The sequence below is a fragment of the Mangifera indica genome, chromosome 19 (assembly GCF_011075055.1).
Source record: "Mangifera indica cultivar Alphonso chromosome 19, CATAS_Mindica_2.1, whole genome shotgun sequence".
Taxonomy (NCBI): Eukaryota; Viridiplantae; Streptophyta; class Magnoliopsida; order Sapindales; family Anacardiaceae; genus Mangifera; species Mangifera indica.
In genome coordinates, this window is record NC_058155.1 from 5,391,708 (window position 1) to 5,419,267 (window position 27,560).

The following is a 27,560-nucleotide window of genomic DNA, read 5'->3' on the forward strand; positions in this document are numbered from 1 at the left end:
ATTTCTATGTTATTAATTTCAAATGTTTTGATCATTTGTGGTGCATGTTATGTCTTAGAAAAGCAAGAAAATTAGTTGTCTTCTGGGGCCTTTGGTTCAACTTTTTCCCATAGCCATGATGAGCAATGAGGAGTTGGCTTTAAGGCACTTCAATTTGTTCTGAGTTTGGAACTGGCTTTGGTTTTTTCCCTTTTTCCTTTTTTCACGTGACCCATAGCCAAAATGATTGGTTTCCTTTTGTTTTTCAAATGTCCTATATCCAAAATACACTTTGCCATCAAAATGTTGTTGAATATTTTTGACCTTACTTGTTTTAATTTTTTAATTAAAAATAATAAATTTTTTATTAAATATCCTTTTACCCTAATTTTATTAAATATCTTTTTTACATTGTTTATGTTTTTTTTTTTTATGACTTTCAATGATGTATTTTCATATATTTTGGGATAAACTTAATTTTTGAAAACAATATAGGTGTTAATGAAATTTTAACAGATTTTTGAAATTTAGAAAAAAGTTTGGGGTATTTCAAATTGTTTTTTGAAATTTTGATATGCCCCCAATAACTTTAAAATTGATAATTACATCCCTAAAAAATCGAATATAATACAATAAATTAAGAGTGAATACAATAGGGAGAAAATATCTATTTGCCCCAAGTTTTTAAAAAATGACATTTACACCCTAATAATATTGTTCACAATTCAATTTGACAAGGGTGTTATTATAAACATTAAACTTGTATGATAAAATAATAATGAATTATATTTTTATTATAATATTAAAAAAATAACATAAATATTTTTCACTGTTACAACTAATAGTTTATTAAGATAGATGTGCGAGAAATTGATTTTTTTTAAGGTCAAAGGACTTATTCCCCACCTCAAAGTATGCTAATTTCCCAAGTTTCTTCTCGTTAATTTTAAAAATCTCATTTACCTACCTATAAACAGTTAAAATTAACTGAGTTCATTAATTATATCATTTTCCTTCTTTAAACCCTAAAAACTAACAATTTTCCCCCAACCCAAGTTTTCAAAAACAGTATTTCCCCCTTAGGGTTTTCAAACTTTCAATTGAATTTTTCGACGATGATCAACAATCTCTTAACAACGTCTCTTCCTCTCTAGTGTCTTGTCTTTTCAACCGTGCTCTTTCCCGTCCTCCTCAACGTCTTCATCATCATCGAAAGTTTGGAAACCCTAAGGGGAAAAATATTGTTTTTGAAAACTTAGGTTAGAAAAAATTGTTAGTTTTTAGGGTTTAGGGGTGAAAAATAAAATTAAATTTAAGTTTATTTTTAATATTACAGATAAAATGATAATTTTACTCTTGAAACCGTTAATTTTAATTGTCTATGGGTGGATAAATAGAATTTTCAAAGTTAATGGAGGAAAACTTGAGAAATTAACATACTTTGGGTGAGAAATAGTCCTTTGGCCTTTTCTAAATTTAAAGGATAAAAATTATCATTTCTTCAAATGTTGGTGGAGAATAGTTGTTTTGTCTTTTGTTTTTTTTTTTTAATTTCTAAATTTGGTATAATTTGGACTTTTAGCAGCAAACCATACTCAATGTGTGTACATTGATGTTATTAATTCAATAAACAAAAGTAGTTAATTCCCCAACTAACTAGTAAGTATTTCCTTATAGCTAATTACTAGAATAAAATCAGTCAATTAAGGTGAGACCGGGCATTAGATTCAAATAGATATTATTTTGTTTGGTTTGTCAAGTAATAAAATATTCTGATAATTTTTTATTATCAATGATGATATAATAAATACAACGATGATATAATATATATATATATATATATATATATATGGAGAGAGTTTGCAGGCACTCTAACCTAGCAAATCTCAGCAGGATTTTTTTCTGTCAATCCATGCTGACAGAACCACATTTCAGTGTAATTTACAAATGGCTGGTCAATACAGGAGGCACTTCCAATGAAATCTATGACAAAGCTACATCAAAACGGCTGAACAAATGTAGGTAATGAAGTCTAGAGTTAATACAAAATGTTTCGGCATAGGTAAAAATGCTACCGTGGCCAGGCTCACCTCTTGATTTATTGGGAAGTAAAATGTACATCATAGAGAAATGAGGACATTAATTCATGTATGTATACACTCTATATGTGTAAGTGTTAGGATCTCAAATGTAAGGTATGAGACTATAATCCCACATTGAAAAATATAGACAACTAGTGTGAAGTTTATATGGTCTTGGACCCTCCTATCTTAATAGCTAGTTTTTGAGTTATGGTTCTCCCAAGATTTATATCATTTGGTATCAGAGCTATCACCATTGCAATCCTGCAGTGCAGGTGATGACATTAGCATTGCACTGTTCCCGGGACTAGCGATATGTTAGGATCTCAAGTGTCAACTAGTGTGGGGTTTATATAATCTTGGGAGGAGCTAGCGTATAACCAATCCAAGTGGACGTTGGGGTTGCAAAGTGTGGTGATATGTTACGATCCAAAGTGTAAGGCATGAGACTTAGATTTCATATTAAAAAGTATAGGCAACTAGTGTGAAGTTTATACAGTATTGGATTTTTCCGCTTCAATAATTACTTTTTAAAGTGTGGTTCTCCTAATATTTGTATTAGTACGAGAAAATGCTAAACGTAGGTATCTCAAAACCCTTCCTCTCCTTTCTTTTTCTCTATCTCTGATTCACTTTCCCTGGCAACGAACACTTGGTATAGCATACAAGTATACAACAAACAAACAAGTATGACATGAAAACTCACTTTCATATAATAAAAGCAAGAAAGAGAATAGATTCAAGAGATAATTTTACCAATGCCAACCTCATATCAGGGGGAGAAACTTTGAATGAGGTGACATGCTGCCTATAGTTGTGTACATTTAAAGCATCCATCTTACAGAAGTTTTTAAAGTCATGTTCTCCTACAAATTTCTTTTCTGCACCCTCCATTACCTGGTGAAACATGTATTGTATATGAAGGTGTCATAAATTTATTGTTTTCCCAAAAGCAACACTGAAGTTGACTTGCAAAAAGCCAAAACCATGGGGTAAAAAGAGCTACATACCAAGACATTTAGCCATGAGGTAAAATGCTTCAAGTATGATGGTTCTTTTTATTTTCAGAAAGAAATGCATGTTAGGCCTGTTTTATTTCTGTGTAGAAGTTCTGATGCATTAGAGAGAATGATTTCATTTACACATGGAGTCCATTAGAATCCTGTCTTCTGCAGATAGATGTTATCTACATACATGATAGAACTTGCACGAGTTTACATTAATGAAGTAGCTCAGAGGGCATTCATAATTCATTTGAGTGACACAAATGGTCATCAATAAAAGCCTCAATACTAAATTCAGGACTTATTTTTGCTTGTTACTGTACAAACTCTTAACTTACTTACCCACAGAAGAATCCCCCTTGTCTGTCCTGCCACATCTCGAGTACCGTGATTCCTTATCGTCAGCAACTAAGAGCCTGGTCTTCTCAAAGAGCGTTGAAAATTTCAGACTGCAGGGAAACTGGTCTAATAAGCATTTAAGCCTTTTATAAACAGGTTTATGCAATGAAACAAGCTCTATAAACACATAAATGACATGGATTTAAAAAAAGAAAACTGTTTCTTTCGTGCTTTCTAAAACATACCTTGTTAGAAACTTGAATAAGTATCATATCTTTCTCATCCACAGGTCAAAAAAATTGAAAAACCAATAAAAATAATTCTTAAAGAAATGTCTTTTTAATATAGGACGAGGGAGGCCCAAGCCATCAGCCTGGCCCACGGAGAGAAACCAAGGAAAATAATTTAAAAGAAAAGGCCAAAAACACTTTTTCAGACCCAAGGATTAGTGTCAAGACAATTCACGCCCATAGAGTTTCAAAAATTCAAATACCCACCCACTATATAATTTATGTTAAAACTTTTTGTTAACCATAAAGGTACAATTATCATTTAAATAATAATATTAAAAAACTAAAATTTTATCTCATTCTCCTCTCATAGTTTAAAATACTAACAATTCTGTTCCACTCAAAAATTTGAAAAGTTACATTTTCCCCTCTGGTGTTTCATTTCTTCTCTTTCTTTTCCAATGACATTCTCTAGCCAACCTTCCATTTGTCAACACTCCATCTAACATCCTAGACAAAGATGCTACCATCGTTCTTTGGCCATGAACACAACAAATTATCGTGCAACAAAAGCATTCGTCATCAAGTCTTCATCGTGTTCATAGTCAGAGAACGATCCAAATGAGCTTTCACAAATCAGTGATAATCGATCACCGACACAAGATTCATCACTAGAATTGAAGAAGGAAGGGTGACAAATCAAAGAACCACGAGATTTGTTAGCCTTCCTTCTTTGTTTCGTCACACGTTGGCCATCAACAGTGTCTCCAAAGGTGTCAGATATGGAAGATGAGTGGAAAAGGTAGGTCGTCGATCGGAATGGTGGTGGCCAAAAAAGGAAACAAATCTTATAGGTAAAATGTTAACTTTTCAAACTTTGATAAGGGTAAAATTGTTAGTTTTTAAAACCTGGGTAAAAATGAGATAAAATTATATATTTTTTAATATTATTGTTCAAATGATGATTTTACCCTTACATTTAACTGAAAATCCTAATAAAAGTTTAAGAACGTATAGGTGTTTAGATTTTTAAAACTTTATAGGTGTGAATTTGTTTTTCTACATAACTTTGGGTGGACATAAGTCTTTTGGTGAAAAGAAAAATAACAAATCATTTCTTTGTTAGTATTTTATTTTGCAGGCATATCTCATAAAATATCCTTGAAACATATATATGGTACAAGGGATAGTTTACAACAAATCCTCAAAGACCTCAAAAGTGACATAACATAAGATGTTCGGAAATAATTGAAGTAGTTGAAAGAAGGATGGTTATAACTACAAATCCTTGGTAAATTTTCTAAAGATGAAAAAGATTTATTTGATATTATAGATGATTGGTTACAAAGCGATCATTTTGTTTTTGCAAGTTGGTCCAACCTATTGCTCTTTCCTTGTGCCTATTTCTCTTTAGGGGGTTGGTTCACAAGCTCAACCTTTGTTGTAAACTCATATTGGACCGTTCCTATTAGGAAGGCTGCAAGTTTTTAATCGTAGCAATATCGACTCCTAATAGTTTTAACACATTTTTTATTATAATTGTGTAGGTCTGGTCTAAAGCAGAAGGAGATTTTTTATTAGTAAGATGCATTAATTTTTCTTTATCAAAAGCAATAAAATTTTTATTTGGACATAAATATATTAAATAAATAATTTTATGTTTACCTCATTGAAACAATTATTGAACTCTTGAAGGTGTCTATCTAAGATATTGATGCACGATCGTAATACCTTGAATTTTGCATTGTGACTATCTTTGAATGAAAAATGTATCATCCATAATTAGAGCATTTAATAACATCAAGGAAGTGTTTTGTGACTAAATATTGATATAAAACATGACATTTATTCACTATTTCTTTAGGGTCTTTCTTTTTCGTTATTAATTAAAAACCAATTCATATTATTTATTATTATGTAGTAATTTAATCCCAATTCATGTATACCAATACTTCAAATATTACTTTAACTTATAGGATAAGATAAGATATTTAGCATGTAGCGCCAAATTGCTAAGATTATATAAATATATATAATTATTAAAGTAAAATAAATTAATAAAATTGCAAAAACTTAATCTTATAATTTTTCTTTAAAAGTCAAGAAGGGTTAAATGACCTTCTTAACCCTAGTTGGCTTTGTTAGTGTTCATATATTATTAAATTCACATTATAAGCATACTCATACTTCGATCAATAGTGAATTTGAACATAGAATATTGTTATAATCATTTTAAACATAAAAATTTTACAAGTCCTGCCCACTATGCCGCTAAAGCTTGAAGATTGGTTCCCGAATCTCTTCCCTTCCACATTTCAGTTATCGGAATTGTCTTTGTGTCGCTAAATATGTGATAAATATCAGTTTTCCAACATTTCATGTGTTATGTAAAATATTGATATCATGCGAGACGAGATCTTCTTTATAGAATTTGAATCAGATAATTGTTGAAATGAGTGTTCACCTTAGTAAATGATTGTTTATCACTTAAAACTCATTTAACATGATACATTATCTTATCTATCTATTTGACACGATATAAATAAGAGTTCATCACTCATACATAACTGCTTATTAGCCTTTTTTTTCTTTTTAATTTATCATACTTAGCTAATTTTGTACATGTCACATGTATCAAAATCGACTTACACATTACAAAAGAATCAAAGTTAACCTAGCCATAAACGTGTGGGTATCACATACACTATCTAGACTTTAGGCATTCTAATCATCTGAGCGAACCACGTAAAAATCATTTGTCATATTTATCTTGTTAATCTCAAACTATCCTTTCTCGCACCAAGAGTAAACCAACTCGAGTTTTTATAGATTCTAATCATTACAATTGTAATTTGTTTTACATAAAGCTTGAAATTACGTAAATTAATTGTTAACAAGAAATTGCATTAATAATGTTTATAATAAGACTCTTCACTTAAAGGATGACAATTTTAAGGCCAAAGGACTATTTCCCACCCAAGTATGCTTTTTTTCCAAATCTCCCCTCCCTCTGTTAACTTTGAAAATCCTATTTACCCACTTATGAGTTGTTAAAAAAAACGGTTTCAAGGACAAAATTGTTATTTTATCTGTAATATTAAAAATAAACTTAAATTTTATTTTATTTTCCCCCCAAATCCTAAAAACTAACAATTTTTCCCCAACCTAAGTTTTCAAAAACAACATTTTGCCCCTTAGGGTTTCCAAACTTTCGAATTGAATTTTTTTATGACGACTGACGATCTCCAAGCAACATCTTTTCCTCCCCACGTCTCCTCTTTCCTATCGTGCATCGTCTTCCCCTCCTAGGCATCGTCATCGACGAAAATGAATCGTCTTCGTTCAAAGACAAAAACGACTATTTCATCAAAGATAAAAATAAGTCGTTTTCGTCTCGACGATGACGCCACAATGCTTTGGAAGATGTACGACCGGAAGAAGGGGTTATCGTAGAGGGAGAGTAGGTACTTAGAGATCGTTTGTTGTCATCGAAAAAATTGGATTTGAAGGTTTGGAAACCCTAGGAGAAAAATACAGTTTTTGAAAACTTATATTAGAAAAAATTATTAGTTTTTAGGGTTTGAAGAGAAAATGATATAATTAACGAACTCAGTTATTAACAGTCCATGAGTAGATAAATGAAATTTTCAAAGTTAATCGAGAGGAAGGAGGGGGGGGGGGGGAATTTGGAAAAAAAACATACCTTGAGTGGGAAATAGTCCTTTGGCCTAATTTTAAAATCGAATTTAACCGCTATACACTTCATTGATGAAAATGAACAATCAAAGAATGATACTCCAAATTGGTTTTTAGATTTCGTGGTTGTAATATTGGCTTGATTGTAAAAATTTAATAAAATAATTAAGTGTAGTTTTACCTTATTTACTAAAGAGTCAAATTTGTAGTCAGCCTCATAAACTACATTACATCTATATATAAATCCGAAACACTTCGTGCCAACAGCTCCGGGCTTCGCCACAACGGGGACACACAAATAGAAACTAGCAATCGAAGAAGATTCAAACTCGAACCCAAAAACTGTGAAGACAAAGGTGCCCCAGGCAGAGATTCATTTGTACCGGCAGGGGAAGGGTCCAATGGACTTCTTCAAGTCAAGCTTGTCCGGCTGGGACCAGTTGGAGGTCCGAGAAATCCTCGATAAATACGAGTTCAAGCCAATTTTCACCTTCTCTTCCGGGCTAGGTTGTGGTGCTCTAATCCAGTTTAATTTAAGGAATGGACGGGCGATGCTCAGGTAGAAGGGTTGATTTGTCGTTCGCATGGGTGGAAAACCAAAGGTGATTTTTCATATTTTCTAATTTCTTTAGTTAATTATCTTAGCCTTTTTTTATTTTATTTATTATACCACTGTTTTTTTACTATATAACTATAATAAAAAATTTACATTTTTAAATGATTAAATAATTAATATAACAACTGATCAACCACTTATAAATGAAAAAATTAATTAAACACTCTAATAATTCTTGGTTCAAATTTCAGTTTAATTATAAAATTTCTCTAAGTAGTAGCTTCTACTGTGACATATACAAAAAAAAAATTGACAATGTTATATGAATCTACTTTTTAATATATAAATAATTACACATATAAAGTGTTATTATGTGATTACGTATTATTTTATTTCTAATTTAAAATTACTAATTATTTAATGACACATATTAAATTTATATCTATTTATAGATATACATAATTGTTTGTCTTTAAAAGGAATTGTGATTTATTTCGGTTTTTTAAATTTTGATATATTGGCCTTTGTTTGTTTCCTGTAACCGGGAGTAAGTTGCTGGCTTATACCGCATAGATCTTTTGCTGCTCTTTTATGTCCGATGGCTGATACTGTCCATGAAGAAGAAGACATTTTTCATCTTCGCATTTTCTGATTGCAGGATTCTGCGATCAAACCCATAACCAAAATCTCATTTTTAGTAACAGTTATAGCCCTTCTGATATCATTTATGTGGAAGGAGAAGCCTCAATGAATTGGCAAATCAAACACAGAAACTTGACTGTTTGCTGAAGTTATGTGAAAAACTTGCTAGCCTTGGATCTTTTTTTATCATATGTTTCCAGCAACGATGCTAAGAGAGAATGAATATATATATATATATAAAATTAAATATATAAAATTTATGTTAAATAAATATTTTTTTATTCATTTGTTTGAGATATATTTCATAATTATAAGGGAGTTAGTAAAAATGTAAATAATTTATATTTAATTTATGTATTAAATATGATATTTCGAATTTGTAAATTCAAAATATATTAATTGCATATTTTACATTTTTTTATATTAAACAATTGTTTTATTTATTTTCCTTTTTTCTGAATTTGTAAAAAAATCTAAAATGGCATCATTCATCACACCAAATTCTTATTCATAACAACAACAAAAGTATTTTAACAGAAATTTTTTTTTACACCAAATCAATGTTTCTCTTTTTGTTAAATTCAACTCTTCATTTTCGTTATTCTTCAAAGGGGTAAACTTTCATTACTTTTTCTTTCCTTGTTTATAACTTTGTTATGTTTGTAATTAATTTAATGTCTGATATATGAATTGATTTAAGATACCGATATTTTATTAATCTTATTACATATTCATATGGTGGTATAATAGTTAAATATGATATATTATGTTATATTAGTTTTAATAGTTAATTAAATATTTTACATATGAATTATTATATTAATTTTAACTAAGAAATATGTGAAAATTACTAAAAGTATGATTGATATTACTATATTTTTTAAAATATATTATTAACAATTTATCATATTAAAATCTATATATATATATTTTATTTTTTTATTTGAATTATACGATCTTTTTATAAATATATTTTTTTATTATTTATTATATTATATCTATACAGTTTTCATATGTGTGTGTGCGCGTACGCATATAAATATATATATATGTATATGTTTTTGGTGGTTTACTATGGAGAATTATAGGTGCATTCATATTAAAGATATTTAATTGCATAAGCATTACAGCTGTAAGGGCTAATTGTTATTATTATTTAAAAGGCCAAAAGACTCATTACCACTCAAGGTTTAATACAATCACAACGCTAATATGTTAATTTTTAAAAATTTAAATACTTATTTATAAATTGTTAAAATAAATCATATAAGTTAATTTTATTATAAAGTACTATTTTACTTTTTGTAATATTTCTTATACATACCCAAAGAAAATAAAAATTTATGAAAAAGTATATTATTTAGAAAAATGACATAAACCTCACTCTTAGGTTTCATGATTTTTCAAAATTTTCAATTCAACCACCCTCAAAGTTTAGAAATATCATAGTTTCACTCCGATTTTCTCCCTTCATCTCCAACAACTTCTCCCTTAATCTTCGGCAACTTCTCCCTTCATCTCCAGTCAATGAAGAAAACCAAGGAAGAGTGGCTCGATCTTGCCAACTCAAAGAACCAATGAAGAGACTAATGTTGCTAGTGAGAAACAAAAAATTTGAGCAACAAAATCCCAGTCAATGCGCATGATTCATCTTCCACAGAGTTGATCCGATGGAAAAAGAGGAATCGGTTATGTGACTTGTCTTCTCCGTTGTCAATTTGATGGAAAACATAGACGACAACCTTGATTCAACAAATCAAAGCTTCATCTTCTATCAGCTTTTTGATTCCATTGGTGTTTTCCATTATCAGATCTTTGTCTTTCGTCCCATCGTCATCTTCGTGTGCTATCAATTTGTGGCCAGTTGTCGTAGATGCAAAAAAAAAAAAATTCTAGAAGGAAATATAATTTTTTAAAATTTAATCATGAAAAAAAATTATTAAATTTTTAAATCAAGAAGAATAAATGATATAAATGTTTATATTATTAATATTATTAATTAAATGATAATTTTACCCTTATAAATAATTTATTTTATTAACTTTAATAACTCACGAAAAAGTATTTAAATTTTTATAAGTTAACGAATAAGAGTTATACTGGGAATAAATCTTTTGGCACATTTTAAAATCTTGCATCCTCCTTACTTGGATCCAAATTCAAAATTCAAACACGCCTTATTAATTGATATGACATTACTCTTGTACAGCCATGTTATTCAATACCATTTATTATGTATTTATTTCGTTAATTCTCTTTTAATAAAATTTGGGTATTGGCAGTATTATTCAATCACTCAGCGGCGTTGAAAAGGTATTTAATAATTGAATGTAAAAGCGACATAAAGTATTACTTCCCTTTCCCTCCTCTCGTTTGTCGCCAATTCAAAAAGGTTAATTAAGGTCCACGTCCATGCCTAATTTGATAGGTACATCCCCACATCACATATTCATTACGGTGCCTTTTCCATTATGGTTGGATCCGAAACTCAATTTGGATAGAGATGAGCGTAATGTATCGAGTTCATTTTAAATATGTTTAAATTTAATTCATTCGAGAGGTATTGATCTTTGATTTCAATTTGAGCCCTAGCTCATACCAAACTTTGATTTTTATTTTATATTAAAATAATATTATTTTGATCTGTATTAGTTAAAACGATATTATTGTAATGTGTATTGATTAAAATGATATTATTTTAATCGATTCATATCAAATTCTTTTAGGCTAGTGAGTTTAACGAGTCGAACATCCTTAAAACTTAAGCTCGAGCTCTAGTTCAAAAATATTTAACTTTTAGGAGCTCATGTTCGAGCTCACTTAAGCCAAACTTATTTTGGGTTCATTCAAATAAAGTTAAAAAAATTTTGGTTCGAATCTAGTTATATTATCTATTTTTAAAATTTTTTTTATATAATAAAAAATTAAGGGTTAGATTTGAGTCGAATTTATTTAAACTTGAAAACAAGTTCAATTCGAATAAGTTTAATTCAAATGAACTCAAACTCTAGCTCGAGTTTAACAATTAGATATTTTCAAGTTTTAACTCAAGTTTCGATACGAATTGATTAAAATACTATCATTTTAATTATTTTTCGTTTAGTTATAATATCAAATCGAATTCAAAATTTTATATTTAAGTTTGACTTATTTAAAATAAATTAAACTCGGACAGTTTTGAGATAAATTTAAGTTTAAATTCACTTAAACTAAACTGAACTCAAATTTAAACGAATTCTAACTTAATTTAACTTGATTCTAGATGTCCCATCACAAAGATAATAAATCAATATAATTTTTTACCCTCTTTTTTATGAATTTTATGACAAGAAAACCACTATGATTAGAATTGATTTTAATTAAATTAAATATTATTCGATTCAATTGTACTTGGACAAAATTAAACTTAAAAAAATTATCCAGTTGGTCTGATATTGTTTTATTATCATCCTCATTTACTAAAACTTCTGCGCCGCAAATTTATCCGTAAAAAAAAAAAAAAGGAATTTATGGCCAAAATTATTCGATTATAGATCTAACCTAACGCGAATCTATAACTGTAAGCCAATTTCTTTTGCCGCCCATGCGATTTCCTCCAACTTCTCCAACTAAAATAATTACCAAAACGACAACAAAATCGCCAATTTTGCCCTCAAAACGGGTCCCAATATCCCGGGTTAAACAATATTCGTCCTCGGAACGACCCCACGAAACCAGATCGAAATTGGCGCCCCTTTCTTCTTTCTCTTAGCTCTAATCAAATTAAATTCTCTTCGCCTAAAAATCCGACACCGTTTTCTTCTCATTCATAACCAAATATCCTTCCCAGTCTCTCACACGTAACTGATTCTCGTTGCTCTTCCGTCATTCGTGGGAGGCGCCATGTCGGTGCGGAGAAGAACTCTGCTCAAGGTCATCGTTCTCGGCGACAGCGGGTAAGTCTCCGTGTTTTTCTAGGGTTTGAATTTGGAGCTTGTTTTGGTAGGTTCTGAATTGAGATTTTACGTTTTGAGGTTTTTATTTGTTGTCGTTGTTTTTGTTAATGTCAGGGTTGGCAAGACGTCGTTGATGAATCAGTATCCTTGGAGCAATCTCTCTTATTCTCTCTCTCTTTTTTTAATTTATCAATGATCTCTTTCTATTACGATCTCTTAAAGCTTAAGCTTACAGAGCGGTGGTAACGTTAGTGGAATGATATGTGATGAAAATTACAGCAATTTCTCGCAGTTAATGTTACAAATACTATTAGTTTCGCGAATTTTTCCTTTTCAGTTTCTTTTATTTGTATATGACAAATTTTGTGATAAATCAGTCCCTGTAACAGTGCTGTACTCTACGCGATATATTAGTAAAGAACTTCAGTTGCCTAGTTTTTGCTGTTGATTTTGGGGAGTAGGTGAATTGGAAAAGGAATTATATATTTTGTCTTATGAAGGGTTGCAGTGTGTATTGTTGTTAAAGTAATGGTTCATTCAAACTTTGATGGGTTAATTTTTGTTGGAGTGATTTTGGTTGTGAGTAATTTGTGTGTCGACGTTCTTTCTTAACTGCTTTTTTTAGATATGTTCACAAGAAGTTTAGTCAGCAGTATAAAGCTACAATTGGTGCTGATTTTGTTACTAAAGAACTCCAAATTGATGACCGTCTTGTCACTCTGCAGGTATGTTTTCCTTTTGGTAGAATGGAATTTATTTGTTTTGTGTAGTTTTATATGAATTTATTAGTTACAGATACACATGATGTTTAATGGCTTTGTCTTGTATTCATAGATATGGGACACAGCTGGGCAAGAGAGATTTCAGAGTCTTGGGGTTGCTTTCTATAGAGGGGCAGATTGCTGTGTACTAGTTTATGATGTCAATGTAATGAAGTCATTTGATACACTTGACAATTGGCATGAGGAGTTTCTTAAGCAGGTTTGTAGTATTCTTTCTTTTTATTTTTTTAATTTCAATTTTTTGTGCTCAAAACATGCTTCTCAGGTCAATGTGATTTACATTATCGTCTGACTAATAATGTATTGTTGAATTTTAGAAGCATAATATATTATCTTATGCTACTTGCTTGACACTTAAAATTACTCCTTGAGGACTTTCGGGGATGAAAGGTGTGAGTGCAGCTGGTGATTGCCTTTCCATTCACTTAAGCCTTCTTATCCTTGATGATAGCAGGTTTTGATTTACACTAATTTTTAGAACTTCAGAGAGATATTGTGAAATACTGAAAATTGTTATTATAGTCGCTGCTAGTTACATTATTCCCTTATACTTTGATTCAACACGCTGCTAGCCATTAACCAGTATATGCGTTGAATCATCTGGCTTTTCTTGAAATCCTGCTGCTGTATGTTGTGGCATGAATTTTACACAGTTAGATTGAAGAAAAGCATGATAATCTTATCTATCTTTTCTTTTGATTACTCCATTTCTTTGAATAAATGATTCATTCTATTTAATGTTTGTCTAGATGTATACCAACTCTTTATGAATTTTAATGGCTAATTCATGGTTTCCTTTTTTCTTTTTGGTTGATTTGCAAATTTGTACATTTTTGTTTGAATTTTCTTGGAAGATGCCTTCTTCTTTAATTTTGAATGTTAATACGATTCACGTTGTCATGACATCCAGGCAAATCCAGCTGACCCCAGGATATTTCCATTTATATTACTTGGGAACAAGATTGATATTGATGGTGGGAACAGCCGAGTGGTAAGGATACAATCTCAGTGCTGCCTAAAATTCCTCAATTTGTTCATTCTTATTTAATCAAATTTATTTCTCCACAGGTGTCTGAGAAGAAAGCAAAGGACTGGTGCACCTCCAAAGGGAACATTCCTTACTTTGAGACCTCTGCAAAAGAGGATATCAATGTTGATGCTGCATTCTTGAGTATAGCTAGAACTGCTCTAGCCAATGAGCATGACCAGGACATGTAAGTTTATATTAAATGATACTTTCATGTGTGAATCAGATTTACCTCTTGCATGATCTTTTAATATACATTTATTAACTGTTATATGTATTAGAAATTAGGTGGAAGAAATGTGAAATCTTCATGGACAGGTCATAGGTGACAAACATTTCAAACACCTTTAGATAGGGATTAATTGAGATATGGATCTGATTAATCTTATAACAAATTGTCATGGGTAGGAATGATATTACATATATTTTTATTATTATTTTGTGGAAAAAAAAAAAAAAAAGTATTTGCTTTAAGTATCCATTGTCCTATTGTCCCTTTACCAGTTTAAGAACTCTGTGTGAGTGTTAACTCAAGTAGACATAACTGTCATGTGAACCTTATTTTGGAAACAAGTAGGCTTTTATTTTTAAGTAGCAAAAAGATGAAGTTACACAATTTATTTTTACTTGTGGTTAATTCTCAGTAGTTGAGCTTAGAAAGCATGTATCCTTTGCTACTTGTCTGCTTGTTTCCAAATATATTTTTTGTGTTTTCTATACATGTTTGCAAATTATGATTCTATGGCTTTTTCACCTTGCATGTTCTTTTACAAAGTTATATTATTATTGTTCTATTGGGTGGTCTAACCTCATTTTAGCATTCTGTAGAAAGCTAATGAAAAATAAAAAGGGATCTATGTTTTTTGTTCTGTTTTAATAGTGATGGGTTTTTCGATGTTCTCTTTTCTTTCTTGGTAGAGTCCACGAGTTATGATGTTTATTTTCATATCTGTAGTGCCTACAATTTGTGAGATTTACTAACTTCTCTGGAGATTCATTCCTCTTTTTGAAGTCACACTGAGAGCATGTTGTTTTTGTTAACAGTTTATGAGAATATGCCTGAAATCTTCTTTGAAATATTCTTGAACAAGGTGGTCTTTGATGGTTGGCATAAAAGTTTTTGTATATCATCATATTTTTTCCTTTGATAGTTATCTGCTTCTGACATTTAACATTTTGAAGTTCTTAAATTTAAATTGTGGGTATAATTTTTCGTGTTTGCAATGCATACTGTTCTTGGTGTTCAACTCTGATTTCTAGTTGTAGTGGTTATTAGTATCTTTCGATGTACTATTTTTTATTTACGAAATATGCAAAGCTTCCTTTCCAAAATAACCCCTTATCACTGTTTCAGAAATGGGTACATGCGTGAGATGTTTAGTGCTTTTCTGACCCTCATGAATTTTCACTCAAATACAGATACTTCCAAGGAATTCCAGAGGCTGTCTCGGAGACTGAGCAAAGAGGTGGTTGTGCATGCTGAACCAGAGTTAACCCGTTGGACTGGTTAATTCCCAATATTTTGGTTTGACAATTCTTCATTTTTGTTTTAATTTTTTTGCCGGTTCTTGTGATTCTTAGCCATTTGTATGCTAAGCTTTTCAGTTGAGGCATGCTTAACAGTTATATTGATCTTGAAAGGACTTTTTGCTCTTTAAAAAGATTTTACATTGTAGTCTCCCACGTAGAGTTCATTTGTAATATTGATTTGGATTTGAAGGTCTTTAGTTGTTGATATCAAAATATTTGGGCATGAATGTGATGCTCATTTGAATTCTTGTCCCTCTATATGTTTGGCTGCCACTGAAAATTAGGTACAGACATACAATTAGGGTTGGATTTGAGTCAAGTTTATTTGAGTTCGATTCAAGACCAAAATAAGTTGTCATTGCTCAAACTCGATTGATAGCTTAATTTGATCAAGTCCATAACGAGTCACCATGACTGAAGCTTGAGTCATGGTTTTAAAATTTTTTTAGTTCAAGCTCAAGTTATGGCATGGGAGTTGGGTTTGAGGCCCAAAAATGGTATTTTCTTTTCAATTGAAATTATTTTAAATTTATGTTTTCTATTTTAAGTATGAAAGTTTACTTGTCAAAGGGGAATGAAAAGATAAAAATTATTTATAATGGGTAGGGTTAGTGATTGGTATTTTTTATTAGCTAATATAAGTATTTAGCAGCGGGTCAGTCTATTATGTTATATATTTTTTATTTTTTTATTTTTAATTTTTAATAAATATTAATTTTTTTGTGGGTTGTATAGAGTCAGCTTACGAGCCTTATCCATAAGCCCTTGATAGGACCTGTTCAGTCCGGTCCTTTGATACTTTTTATTCACTAGCTAATTGTCTGGAGTCCGTAGTTAAGCTTAGTGCATTGTCCCAGCACAACCCACACAAACATGGCAACACATTGCCAGTGTTCAACCTATGTGCAACCTTTCTTTGTGGGGAAGTTTTTATCGTATATATATATATATACTACCCATTCTAAAGCTTAAACAAAAATATCATAACAGTATTTTATTTTTTTAAAATACTTTCGTTGATGTAATTTATACAAAAAAAAAAGAACATCATCTCTCATTTTTTCTCAGCGTTTCAGTGAGAAAGAAATTTCTGCAACATAGAAAAAAAAATTTTAATAGAAAAGACACGTAATTGAATAATAAAAATTATATATTATGTGTTTTTTTATGAACAATTGAAGATCAAATAATGTATAATAAATTCATGCTTATGATTTTATATAAAATTTAATTTTGTTGTGATTTCATATTGTTAGATTTGTTAATATTGTTATTTTATTTTTTTATTATTTAAAACTGTTATAATATTGTTTAATATTATATTAATGATTATAAAGTATAAAAATTTAAATCTAAAAAATTTTCAAATAAAAAACGGGTTAACGACATCAACCTTTGACTATAATGTCAAGGGGTAGGTGACCTCAATCCCTTTACAATCTAGGTTAGATTCGAATCGAATTAAGCTAGAGTTCGGTTTGATTTAATAATAATATAGCTCGAGTTCGAGCTCGGGCTCGTCGAGCTCATTATGTTTGAGTTTAAATTCGGTTTGAATTCGATTCGATTCATTTCGAATTCGAATATTCGTTATTAAAAAAACGTCGTTTTAATACATATTGATCAAAACGATGTTGTTTTGTATCAAAAATTTTAATTTACAAATTTTGATAATTAAGCTTGAGCTTGAAAACATTGGCTCGAGCTCGAGCTCGAGCTGGCTTAGGACTGATTTATTTTGAGCTCATTCGAATCAAACTCGAGTTTAAGCTTGAATGGGTTCAGTTCGAATCCAGCCTTACTACAATCTTTATTTTTTTAGTTTTTTTTAAGCAATGAGCCCCATAGCATTTAAAGGTTTTCTTTTTTTTTCTTTTTCTATTTTTGGATTCTTCTTTGCACTTTGAGCCCCACGCATCTCCACTCGGATTTATTTTCTTTTTAAGTTTTCTTTCATGCAATGAGTCCCACTGCATTTAAAGATTTTCCTTTTTTTAAATTATCAAATTTTAGATTTATCCTTGCACCCTTGGCCCATGCATAGAAGAAAACTTAAAAAAAATATAACTCCAGTGAAGGGTTGGTTACGCCAACATAATATTAAATAATATAATAATATAAAATTATAATAAAATTAAATTTTATATGAAATCATGAATATAAATTTATCATATATTATTTAATTTTTAATTATTTATAAAGAAAATATATAACATATAAATTTTATTATTCAATCACGTATTTTTTTTATTAAAATTTTTTTTATATTGTAGAGATTTTTTCTTTACTGAAAGACTGAGAAAAAAAAGAGAGATGATATTCTTTATTTTTGTATGAGTTACATTAATAAAAATATTTTTAAAAAATAAAATATTATTATAATATTTTATTTAAATTTTAGAATAAACGGTATATACATACAGTAAAAAGGTTAAAAATTTCAATTTCTCGTTTGGGAGTGTCCACTGCACTTCTCATGGGGACAACAGCCAACCAATTCTAGAGAAGCATGAGATATTTCCAGGGAATATTCGAGGAAAATTAAGGCTGGTTGAGTGTGGGATATTTCTGTCGCACAGTGTAGAAAGTTCCAGCACTCTTCCTAGTCATTCAATATTATTTTCCTAATGTTATGTACTTTATTAGATCCAATGGGGAACATTTCTTTTTCTCTCGTAATGGTCACTTATCATTCCATACTATTTAAGTAGTATTATGTATATAAATAATTTTTTAAATAAATAATAATATTTTTTATATAATTAAATAATTTTAAATTATATATAAAATAATATTTAATTATATAATAATATATTATTATTTAAAGTAATATTATACATATTTATTTTGGGTATATAAATATATAGGAAATTATAATAAATGGCCAAATTACTCTCTATTAACAAAAATGCCCAATTTCACTATTTCTAAGCAAAAATACCCAAATTCCCTATTCTAAGTAAAAACACCCTAATTTTTTGAAAATACCAAAATTACTCTTTATCACATTTATATAAACTCTCTCACTCTCACTCTCATTACATACATTTTTTATATCACTTAAATACTCACTTTTACTCTCATTTTTACTTAATATCAATTACTATAGGTTCGTTTGAAAAGAAGAAATTCGTATTTCTGAATTTGAATCGAAAAAAATTAATTCGTAAAAACTACATTGAAAATAACATCTTATAAATAAATAGATATATTGAAATACTCTATAATGTCAATAATTAAAAAATTACTCGAAAATCTAAAAAAATAGATCTGAATTTTAAAAACTACACGTTTAAATAGCTTATGAACAAGAAAATCGAAAAATCGATCAAAAATTTCGTAATTACATCGTAAAACATGTCTAAAAAAGCACATCGTAATTACAAATATCAAATTTGAAAATTACATATAAAAAAAAGTCTAGCCCGATCACAAACAAACTCAAAATCATAAAAACCGAAAATCCTAAATTTGATAAAACAAAAAAACTACATAATATACATTGAAATAGTTTTATTTTGGCCTCCAAATTCGGCGCAACTGGCCAAACTAGTTGTTGTTATAGAGCTCGAAATGAGCTTTGTGTTGATATATTACAAGCCTTGTAACTCCTCCTGGATCAAAAGTTATAACCGTTCAAAGTCTATCTCATATAGACCTTATAGTTTTAAAAAAGTTACTTTCCACCCAACCCATGGTTTTCACGAACTGCCCCACAGTTCTGTGTAAAATTTCCCACGGACCCCTATGGATCTCCCCTTGTTCCCCCTCCCCCCAAAATTTTGAAAACGTTAAATTTTCCCCCCACCCCACGGGCACTCATGGGAGTTACCGCAACGCCGACAAATCTAACCCATTTTTCGATCAAAAATTGACATTTCAGCCTCTATTTCCTACACAAATCAAATCTACACATCCAATAACACAAAACCCGTCAAGAAATTAAAGCAAAACAACCAAAAATAAAAACATTTTATGCATTGTTCAAAATCGAAATCTGAACTATTCAAACCTCAAAATCTCCCTCAAATCTCAATAATCCTAACAATAAATTGATTCAAACAAGAAGTGAGATGATGTACTATCCTTATTTGTCATTTTCGGTTGTCGGAAAACACAAAAAGTCGACTAAATAGACGAAAACCCGTTAACCCGTGGGAGATTCAAAATTTTCTCTGATTTTGAACAGTAAAACCGTGGGAAATGTGGGGCTTATATATAATAATATATAAAAAATATTATATCTATTATATAATATAATATGTATTATCAATACAGATCGATACACTTTTTAGGAAAAAATATAATGTAACAGAGAAATATATGAGAAATTTTAAATTTTTATAAGTGTTCGTGATATTTTCTAAAATAATAACGTGTTTATTGTATCATTATATTATTTTATTTCTTAAAAACTATATCATAGAATATAATACAATATTCGATACACGATATATAAAATTAGATTTTTGATACACAATTTGATTATCATGTTTGAAACTAAGATTGAATTTATGTTGAACTTGTTCAAACTTAAGTTAGAGTTTTGTTTGAGTGAACCTAAAATAAGTTCAACTCAAGTGAACTTAAGTTTGATAATTAAATATTCATGAGCTTGAGTTTTAGGAGTATTGGTTCGTTAAACTTGTGAGTTTGAAAAATTCGATATGAATAGAATAAAATAACATTATTTTGATCAATACACATTAAAACGACGTTGTTTTAATATTAGATTGAACTCAAAGTTCAATTCCTCTTAAATGAGCCAAGGTCAAACACATTTAAAGTTAATTCGAGCTCAACCTTGGCTTCACTTAAGACAAGCCAAGTTTGAACTTAGGTAAATTCAAACTCGATTCGATTTAAATTTAACTTTATTTAAAACTATTAAACATATATTAATATTTTATTCAAATCAAGTTGTAAGCTCACTGAACCAGCTAACATCAAACTTTAACTTGACTTGAGAATTGACTTCAAGGAACTTAAATTCGAACTCAATTTGAGATGAGCCAAACCGCAAACTACTGGTGAGTGGGTTGGCTCGTATACACCCCCGGTATTACTTAGTTCTAATTGAAGTTACAAATTAACATAGCCCATGCATGCTATTTACGATAATTCCATGTTCAGGGCTACTGGGGCTTTGGGCAACAGATACTGTTTAAGCTCAAACCCAAATAGCATTTCGGCCCAAATTTTTTTCCACACCCAAGCCCAAAATTTATTCAACCAAAGTCATTTTTTGCTCTGAGCTTCGGATCTGCCCAATTCAATTAAATAATGGTAATCTACACATGCAAAGAATCTATATAAAATATTGCATACAAAATAACATGACAAAATATAATTAGATAAATTAATATATACACATTAAAACCATAGAAAATAAGTAAGGCTCGAATCGAAATCTTCTCTCTAAAAATTTTAATATTTTACCCATTTTGCTAACTCTTGATATTGATACCATGTCAATTTGTATGTAATACTTTATATAATTCTTTGATTGTATACTGATGTAGGAAGATATCTTCACAAAGTGAATGTTCATCATAAGGTACACAGACATCCATGCATATACATGAAGTCAGTCAACAATAAAATTGTTTACATTGAATATGGAAGGAGTGTTCATAACCGTGTCGATATAGCCGGCGAAGAGTAGAAAGCTAAATGTAATTTGCACTGTTGGTTAATTGTGTATCGCCCGGCAACTGTTCCGTTGAGCTCATTGACTCTCAACTTTTGCAGCATCTATCACAAAGGTTCTATCATACCAGTTTTCTGCCCTACCATAGTCAATTATAAAGCTTTTAGACACAGGAAAGCACTAATACAAATCTGCTACAAACTTCACCTAATTCTAAGACTAATTTAACAGGCAGTTGATGCAAAAAGACCATATTTTGGCATTGCAAAAGAGTGCTTCGATGATTGCAGTAATCATAAACAAGTACAAGTTCTTGAATTTTCTGCCTGCGCTTAGTAACAGCACCGCAGTCTTTTGTTTTTTAAATTGGCCTCATTCATCGGTTTTAGGATAGTTTAAACATTCACAGTAAGTGTACAAATGTAAACTGAAGTATATTTTTCTAAACTTGCCTGTTACTAGTATTCAAAAGAATGAGGTAGAGTGAATCTTCGGAATGCAGGCACCACAGCTGCCGGACAATGTAGACACATGTACTTATGCTGGCAAGTAGTAAAAATAATTCAGTACCAGTTCCAAAATAATTTATGTGAAATCAACAAATTTATACAACACAAACAAAAGAACAACATACCAAAAAACTAAGCACTTGGATTCAAAACGTTACAAATAAATAGAACTAAAATATGTAAAACAATATATATATATATATTTTTTGGGTAAGTGTATGTAAAACAATATCACCTGCCGAAACATATCAAAAGGATCACCCAAAGGAATGCGCTAAACCAACTTGGTTCCTTGTAGGCAACCCAAACCTGAAGTTGCACATAAAAGCATAATGCATTAATTATCCAAATAATGGGATTAGATTATTATTAACAACTTCAAATCAAAATTTTTCACTTCTCTTAGAAAGAACATCAAGAGAACAATCAAAAGATGAAGAATACAGAATTTCATTGAGCAACTCTACTCATATATCAGTTTTCACTTCTCGCTTTCGGATTTATACAACTGTTTCAAGTAACTGACCATTGATTCAGTCAACTCAATAACAAAGGCCATAAGCAAACTTTTCTGCAGATCTTGCTTTTTTGAATCTCATAGGCGAGGGTGAAAAAATGTCTAAGATGCACTTTGCATCATTTGTTGCAAATAGATTTACACTATATTTGTTTCTATGAAGTCCAGGCAAATTACGATAGTGCAGGAAAAGTCATTTCTTTCTTCTCATGCATACTTTGTACAAACTAAATTTCACTGCTTAAATCATAAGGCTGCTCTTTAAAGCATTCATACGACAGCCACCTTCTAAATCACTAAAAAATTTAGAGCTACAGTGTTTGCCACACATAAGTTTTAACCGCTTAAAATTTTTTCTTGAATATTCATAAGTCCCTCTGATTTCCATATCAGAATCTAACCCAGATTTAACTTTCAAGCAGAACAGCAAATAGTAAGTGCTTAAAACATACCGAAAGAGCCACGACATTGATGTAAAAGTCGATTAGTGTTGCTGACATCCACCTGCAGACAGTTTAGCAAGGCAAGCAAATATCCACAAAGTGAAGTAGGAAAAATGTGAACAGAAGGGCAAAGACAAACATGTGATAGCATAAAGTAAAGAAAACAATTACAAGGTTCCAACACATGTATCAGAAACACCAGCCTGAGTATTGAGAAATTACAGAGGACAGATAAATTGGTCATATATAGAGGGCATGCTTCAAAAATCAGAAGCATAACTGAGCACTAAATTGTTGTTTGGGGATCCATTTTTACTAACAAGCAGCCAAATTATGCAAACAGTTTATAGCATCAAGCACATTGAATTTTGCACCCCTCTGGGTTTTGCCAATATCCAATAAGAAAATAACTTCTATTGTTCCCTGAAAACATCTTACTGCTATGAATTCTGAAGACAAACCAGAAACCCTACAATACCACAAGCATACTTGCCAAACACTATATTTCAGTCAGATTCAATCTTTTACCATCAAACATTAGAACTGGGAGATTTACACTGCCTAATATATGAACCAGGCATAACATTTCCATGTCAAAAATTAGATTTAGCATTTCCCGATATATTATTTTTGTTGTTCTAAATCTAACAAACCTACAGAAAATTCATTTAACAGATTAATAAACAAGAGGACTGCCAGAGAAAAAGAAGGGAAAATGATAATAACTAAAACACCGTAGAAAAATTAAAATGAATTTACAACATAGGTACAAGAAACAAATAGTTAAGGTCGATTGTCAACTTTAGAATCAGGATTACTGTTTTCCCCACCAAAGAAAATAATAAAGGGGAAGAAATAACTTACGGAGTGAAGAGCTCTTTGCGAAAAGGAGAACCATCAGTCAAGATAGTGTAAACTAGAGTTCCCAACATAAACAAACCCAGGGCACCAAAAATGATTCTGGCAGCCACAACAGGAGAGTTCTTTCTTTTATGTTCCAGGCTATGGCTAGACAAAGAAATTTTTAAATATAAGTGTAACTCAATAAGAGAAGAAAGGACAATAATAAAAGCCACAAAGATGCATCATGCTCAACGTACATACAATCCCAATACTTTACCAATCAATCTATAATTAACACATTATTATGAGGAATTGACAATGCAAAACTCGAGAGAAACTCTTACGGAAACACTTCTATTGATTATTTTCATATTTATCAATTTCTTCAGTCACAGGTGCACAACTATGCACACAAAATAGCTGAAGGTCTTTGTACTTACTTGATAGGATACCGCAACAGAACATGGTACATGGGATCTTGTAAAGATTCTTGAGGTGACAACTTGAGAAATTGAATGAAAATGTAAGCACAGGTGGTAATGCTGCAAAACATTTGAAAGCAAATAAGTGAGTCGAAATTTGGAATGACATAAGTAATTACCAAAAGCTCATCATAAATTTCAATTTCATTTTTAACAATAATTAATAAGCAAATTCATAAGTTCAACACTGGAAAGAAGAAAGAGATGAGTGGTATGGAGACATAGTGTTAGAATGTCAACTTCAATTAATCACACATTGACAAATGGAGTGTTTTCCTAAGGCTTAATTACTTACAAGTTACAACAGATACATGACAATTGCATCTCATTCAATCAGTCATAAAAACAACTAGTATTACATGAATCTACGACAACCACTACATGAATCTGACTAAATCACCAAAGTTGAACACTATGCAAAAAAAGAAGCATAGCCAACTCATAATACAATTTCTTGGTAAAAAATTGTAGTTAGGGGAAAAAGAAAGACGCAAAAAGAAGAACATCAGAATAACACAAATCTATTTCTGGTTACTAATGAAACAACAGCATTAATATAATTGGTATAAACTGTAACATCATTAATCTCAAAAGCTTAAACAAATCAAAATTAGCCCACAATGATAGTTGGATACAAACACAAGTGCAAATCCAGAAACTCCAATTACAAATCAATTTCAGCCCGGATACTGTGTTTAGAGGAGCATTAATTACCTGCCAAAGCATACAAGGAGAATTATCCAAATAATTGCACTAATCCAGTTTGGTTCCTTGTAGGAAACCCAAGCCTGGTACAACACACAAGTCCATAATTAAGTAAAAAGCACTAAAATTTTGATGAAGCGAAAAAAAAAAAAACTATATTTCTTTCATCTAAACAAGGAAAAAAAACTGAGTACCAACAAAAGCTTTAGTAACAGTAATAACAATCGTTGCAACCCGAAAATGATTGAGAGGATTCAACATAAAACAGGTGAGATGATAAATCCAAAAGAGCCTATTATTATTCACAACATAGAATTGAAACTGATAAGTTAAAAGAATCAAAAGGAAGAAGAAGATTGATACCGCCAGAGGAACAACGTTGATGTAGAAATCAACCAAAGTGGCCGCCATCCACCTGAAACAACACAACCCATCTACACACACATTATCTAAAGAAAGCAGAAGAGAAGGAGAGGAGAAAGAGTTACTCACGGAGTGAGGAGGTCTTTGCGGAAGGGGAGACCGTCTATGGAGATGGTGTAGCCGAGAGTGACGATCATGAGGCAGCAGAGCACGAAGAAAAGAGTCTTGAGGACATTGGCGAGAGACATAATGATAGCCGATTCAAAGAGAACACGAAGAGAACTGAAAGTCTTGAGATTTTGTGAGAGGGATCGAGATGAAGGGAGGGTTTCAACATGTGGGCGGGATACGTCCACGATGCTTAACGAGAAAAGGAGGGAAAATAACTGATGTTGTCTCTGTCTCTGACTTTTTAATTCCATTAAACAAAGAATTCAAATTATATGAAAACTGTCTGTCTTATCGTGAGAAGTGAGTCGATTGATACCATAATGGTGGCTGACATATACAGATATGGATAAATTCTTACCGGGCTCCTTGCCTTTGATGTTTTCAGCCCTTCAACTGTGAAAAGAATCGGCCTGGTTTTTTTGAATCTGTTTACTACTGATTTGTACAATTTCGTGGAAAATGGTTAAATGTAACAGTTAGCTCTGGATTATGTGATGAACACTCTTTTGAAAATTGGAGTTGAATAGTCGATTCAACCAGTTGATCTAAGAAGTGGTTTACTTATTGATTAAGTTAAAATCGGTTAATATTAAAAAGTAGTTTACTTATTGACTAGGTTAAAACCGATGAATCGGATGAATCAGTCAAAATCGATAAAACCTAATTTGATCAAAATTTAAGATATTTTTAAAACTTTAATTATTTTCGAATAATTTGATTATTTTAAATTAGATTTAATAAATTTCTACAGATTTGTAATAAAAATATAAGTTCAAAAATAAAAGGAAAAAAAAGAAATAAATGCATCTCACATACATTAAAATGTCTTCTATAGGTAATAACTTACATAATTATATTTATTTTTTTCTGTATTATGATATGAGAACATTTTTTTTCATTTAATTGTTTTATTGAAATCAGATGAATAATTATCACTCTTAGAAAAGATATGATCTAATTCTATAGGTTTGAGTATCTTGATTGATTTTTTTTGTTTTACAAAATTTTAAGCACAATATATTGGTTAATATGATATTATTTAAAAAAATTATTATAATTTAATAATAAGTTGAACCAGTCAGTTTATGATCGGACTATGAACTAGTGAGATAACCAGTTCGATCATCAGTACGATTTTAAAAACAGATAAAAAAGAGAATCTCATTCAAATTGAATTATTCTTTCAGATTGAACCACCTCAAACCAGTCACATCAATGATTGGCCAACACACTACTCTGTATCTATAGTCGAGGCAATTTTGCCTTTAGAGGTGTTAGTAGGCTGGGTTGGATCGACTTCGATGTGACCCACCATGCATAAGGTTTGCACAGTTGCGAACCTTCAGATTGAGCCAATCAGAAAAAATAGATAAGACCCACGATATGCCTATATATAAGGTTGGGTCATGCCAGATCTTAAATAGGCCGCTCCACAATTTAAATAAAAAATATTTTGTTATATTATAAATATTAATTAATTATTTAAATAATTATGTAAATAGTAATAGATTACCTTGCCCAAAACCCCACTCTAAAGGCCACGAGCCTAACCCAACCCTATGGTATTGAGTTGGGCCATTTCAAGTTGGACCATTTTCTCATGTTTCGCCTATTTGCCATGCGTACCCACACCTACTTAATTAATTAATTTAATTATTCTTATTTATTAACTAATGAGTTATTAATTATATGTTAAAATAACTAATTCGTGGAAGACTAATAATTTCTGATCAAATAATTATATTAAATACAGTTTTGTTTTTTATTTTTAACATTTTACATAAACCCTAAAACCTATCCAACATAAGTATCATTTTACTTTTAATTCAAAAGCCTATGTTCAAAATTTCGAACAAAAATTACAAATTCAAGTTAGGAAAGTAATTAAATCTATATAAAAATATCAATATTTACCTTTTTTTTTTCATTCTAATTAGATAGATTATTGTATTGTTAGAAATATATGTAAGAATATGGGATTTTGACAAAGTACAGGAATTTCTATAACTTAGTTTAGCTTTTAAAGCTGTAAGCATAAAATTAGAAGTTAAATATTATGATAATGCTAAATTTCAC

At 30.5% G+C, this 27,560-nt stretch overlaps 2 protein-coding genes across 4 annotated transcripts; one reads left to right on the plus strand and one right to left on the minus strand.

Annotated features, from left to right (window-relative positions):
• The first annotated feature begins 12,059 nt into the window (after positions 1 to 12,059).
• Positions 12,060 to 16,046, plus strand: LOC123202590 (ras-related protein Rab7). Its single transcript, XM_044618536.1, has 7 exons — positions 12,060 to 12,462; positions 12,577 to 12,603; positions 13,088 to 13,187; positions 13,297 to 13,443; positions 14,155 to 14,235; positions 14,313 to 14,458; positions 15,691 to 16,046. The coding sequence occupies exons 1-7, from the start codon at positions 12,410 to 12,412 to the stop codon at positions 15,752 to 15,754; spliced, it is 618 nt and encodes a 205-aa protein (XP_044474471.1). The 5' UTR covers positions 12,060 to 12,409; the 3' UTR covers positions 15,755 to 16,046.
• Positions 16,047 to 21,261: 5,215 nt separating this feature from the next.
• Positions 21,262 to 25,868, minus strand: LOC123203775. 3 transcript variants are annotated; one of them, XM_044620249.1, is made up of 9 exons: positions 25,443 to 25,868; positions 25,314 to 25,365; positions 24,960 to 25,033; positions 24,204 to 24,305; positions 23,785 to 23,922; positions 22,930 to 22,981; positions 22,196 to 22,269; positions 21,904 to 21,993; positions 21,262 to 21,590 (listed from the first exon to the last, which is right to left on the minus strand). In XM_044620249.1, exons 1-9 carry the CDS (start codon positions 25,733 to 25,735, stop codon positions 21,530 to 21,532), a joined length of 936 nt encoding a protein of 311 aa, XP_044476184.1. In that variant the 5' UTR covers positions 25,736 to 25,868; the 3' UTR covers positions 21,262 to 21,529. The 3 variants fall into 3 exon arrangements, with proteins under 3 accessions (XP_044476184.1, XP_044476185.1, XP_044476183.1); XM_044620250.1 differs by having other exon boundaries at positions 21,262 to 21,585; positions 23,785 to 23,928; positions 25,443 to 25,860; XM_044620248.1 differs by having other exon boundaries at positions 23,785 to 23,928; positions 25,443 to 25,859.
• Between the last annotated feature and the right edge of the window lie 1,692 nt (positions 25,869 to 27,560).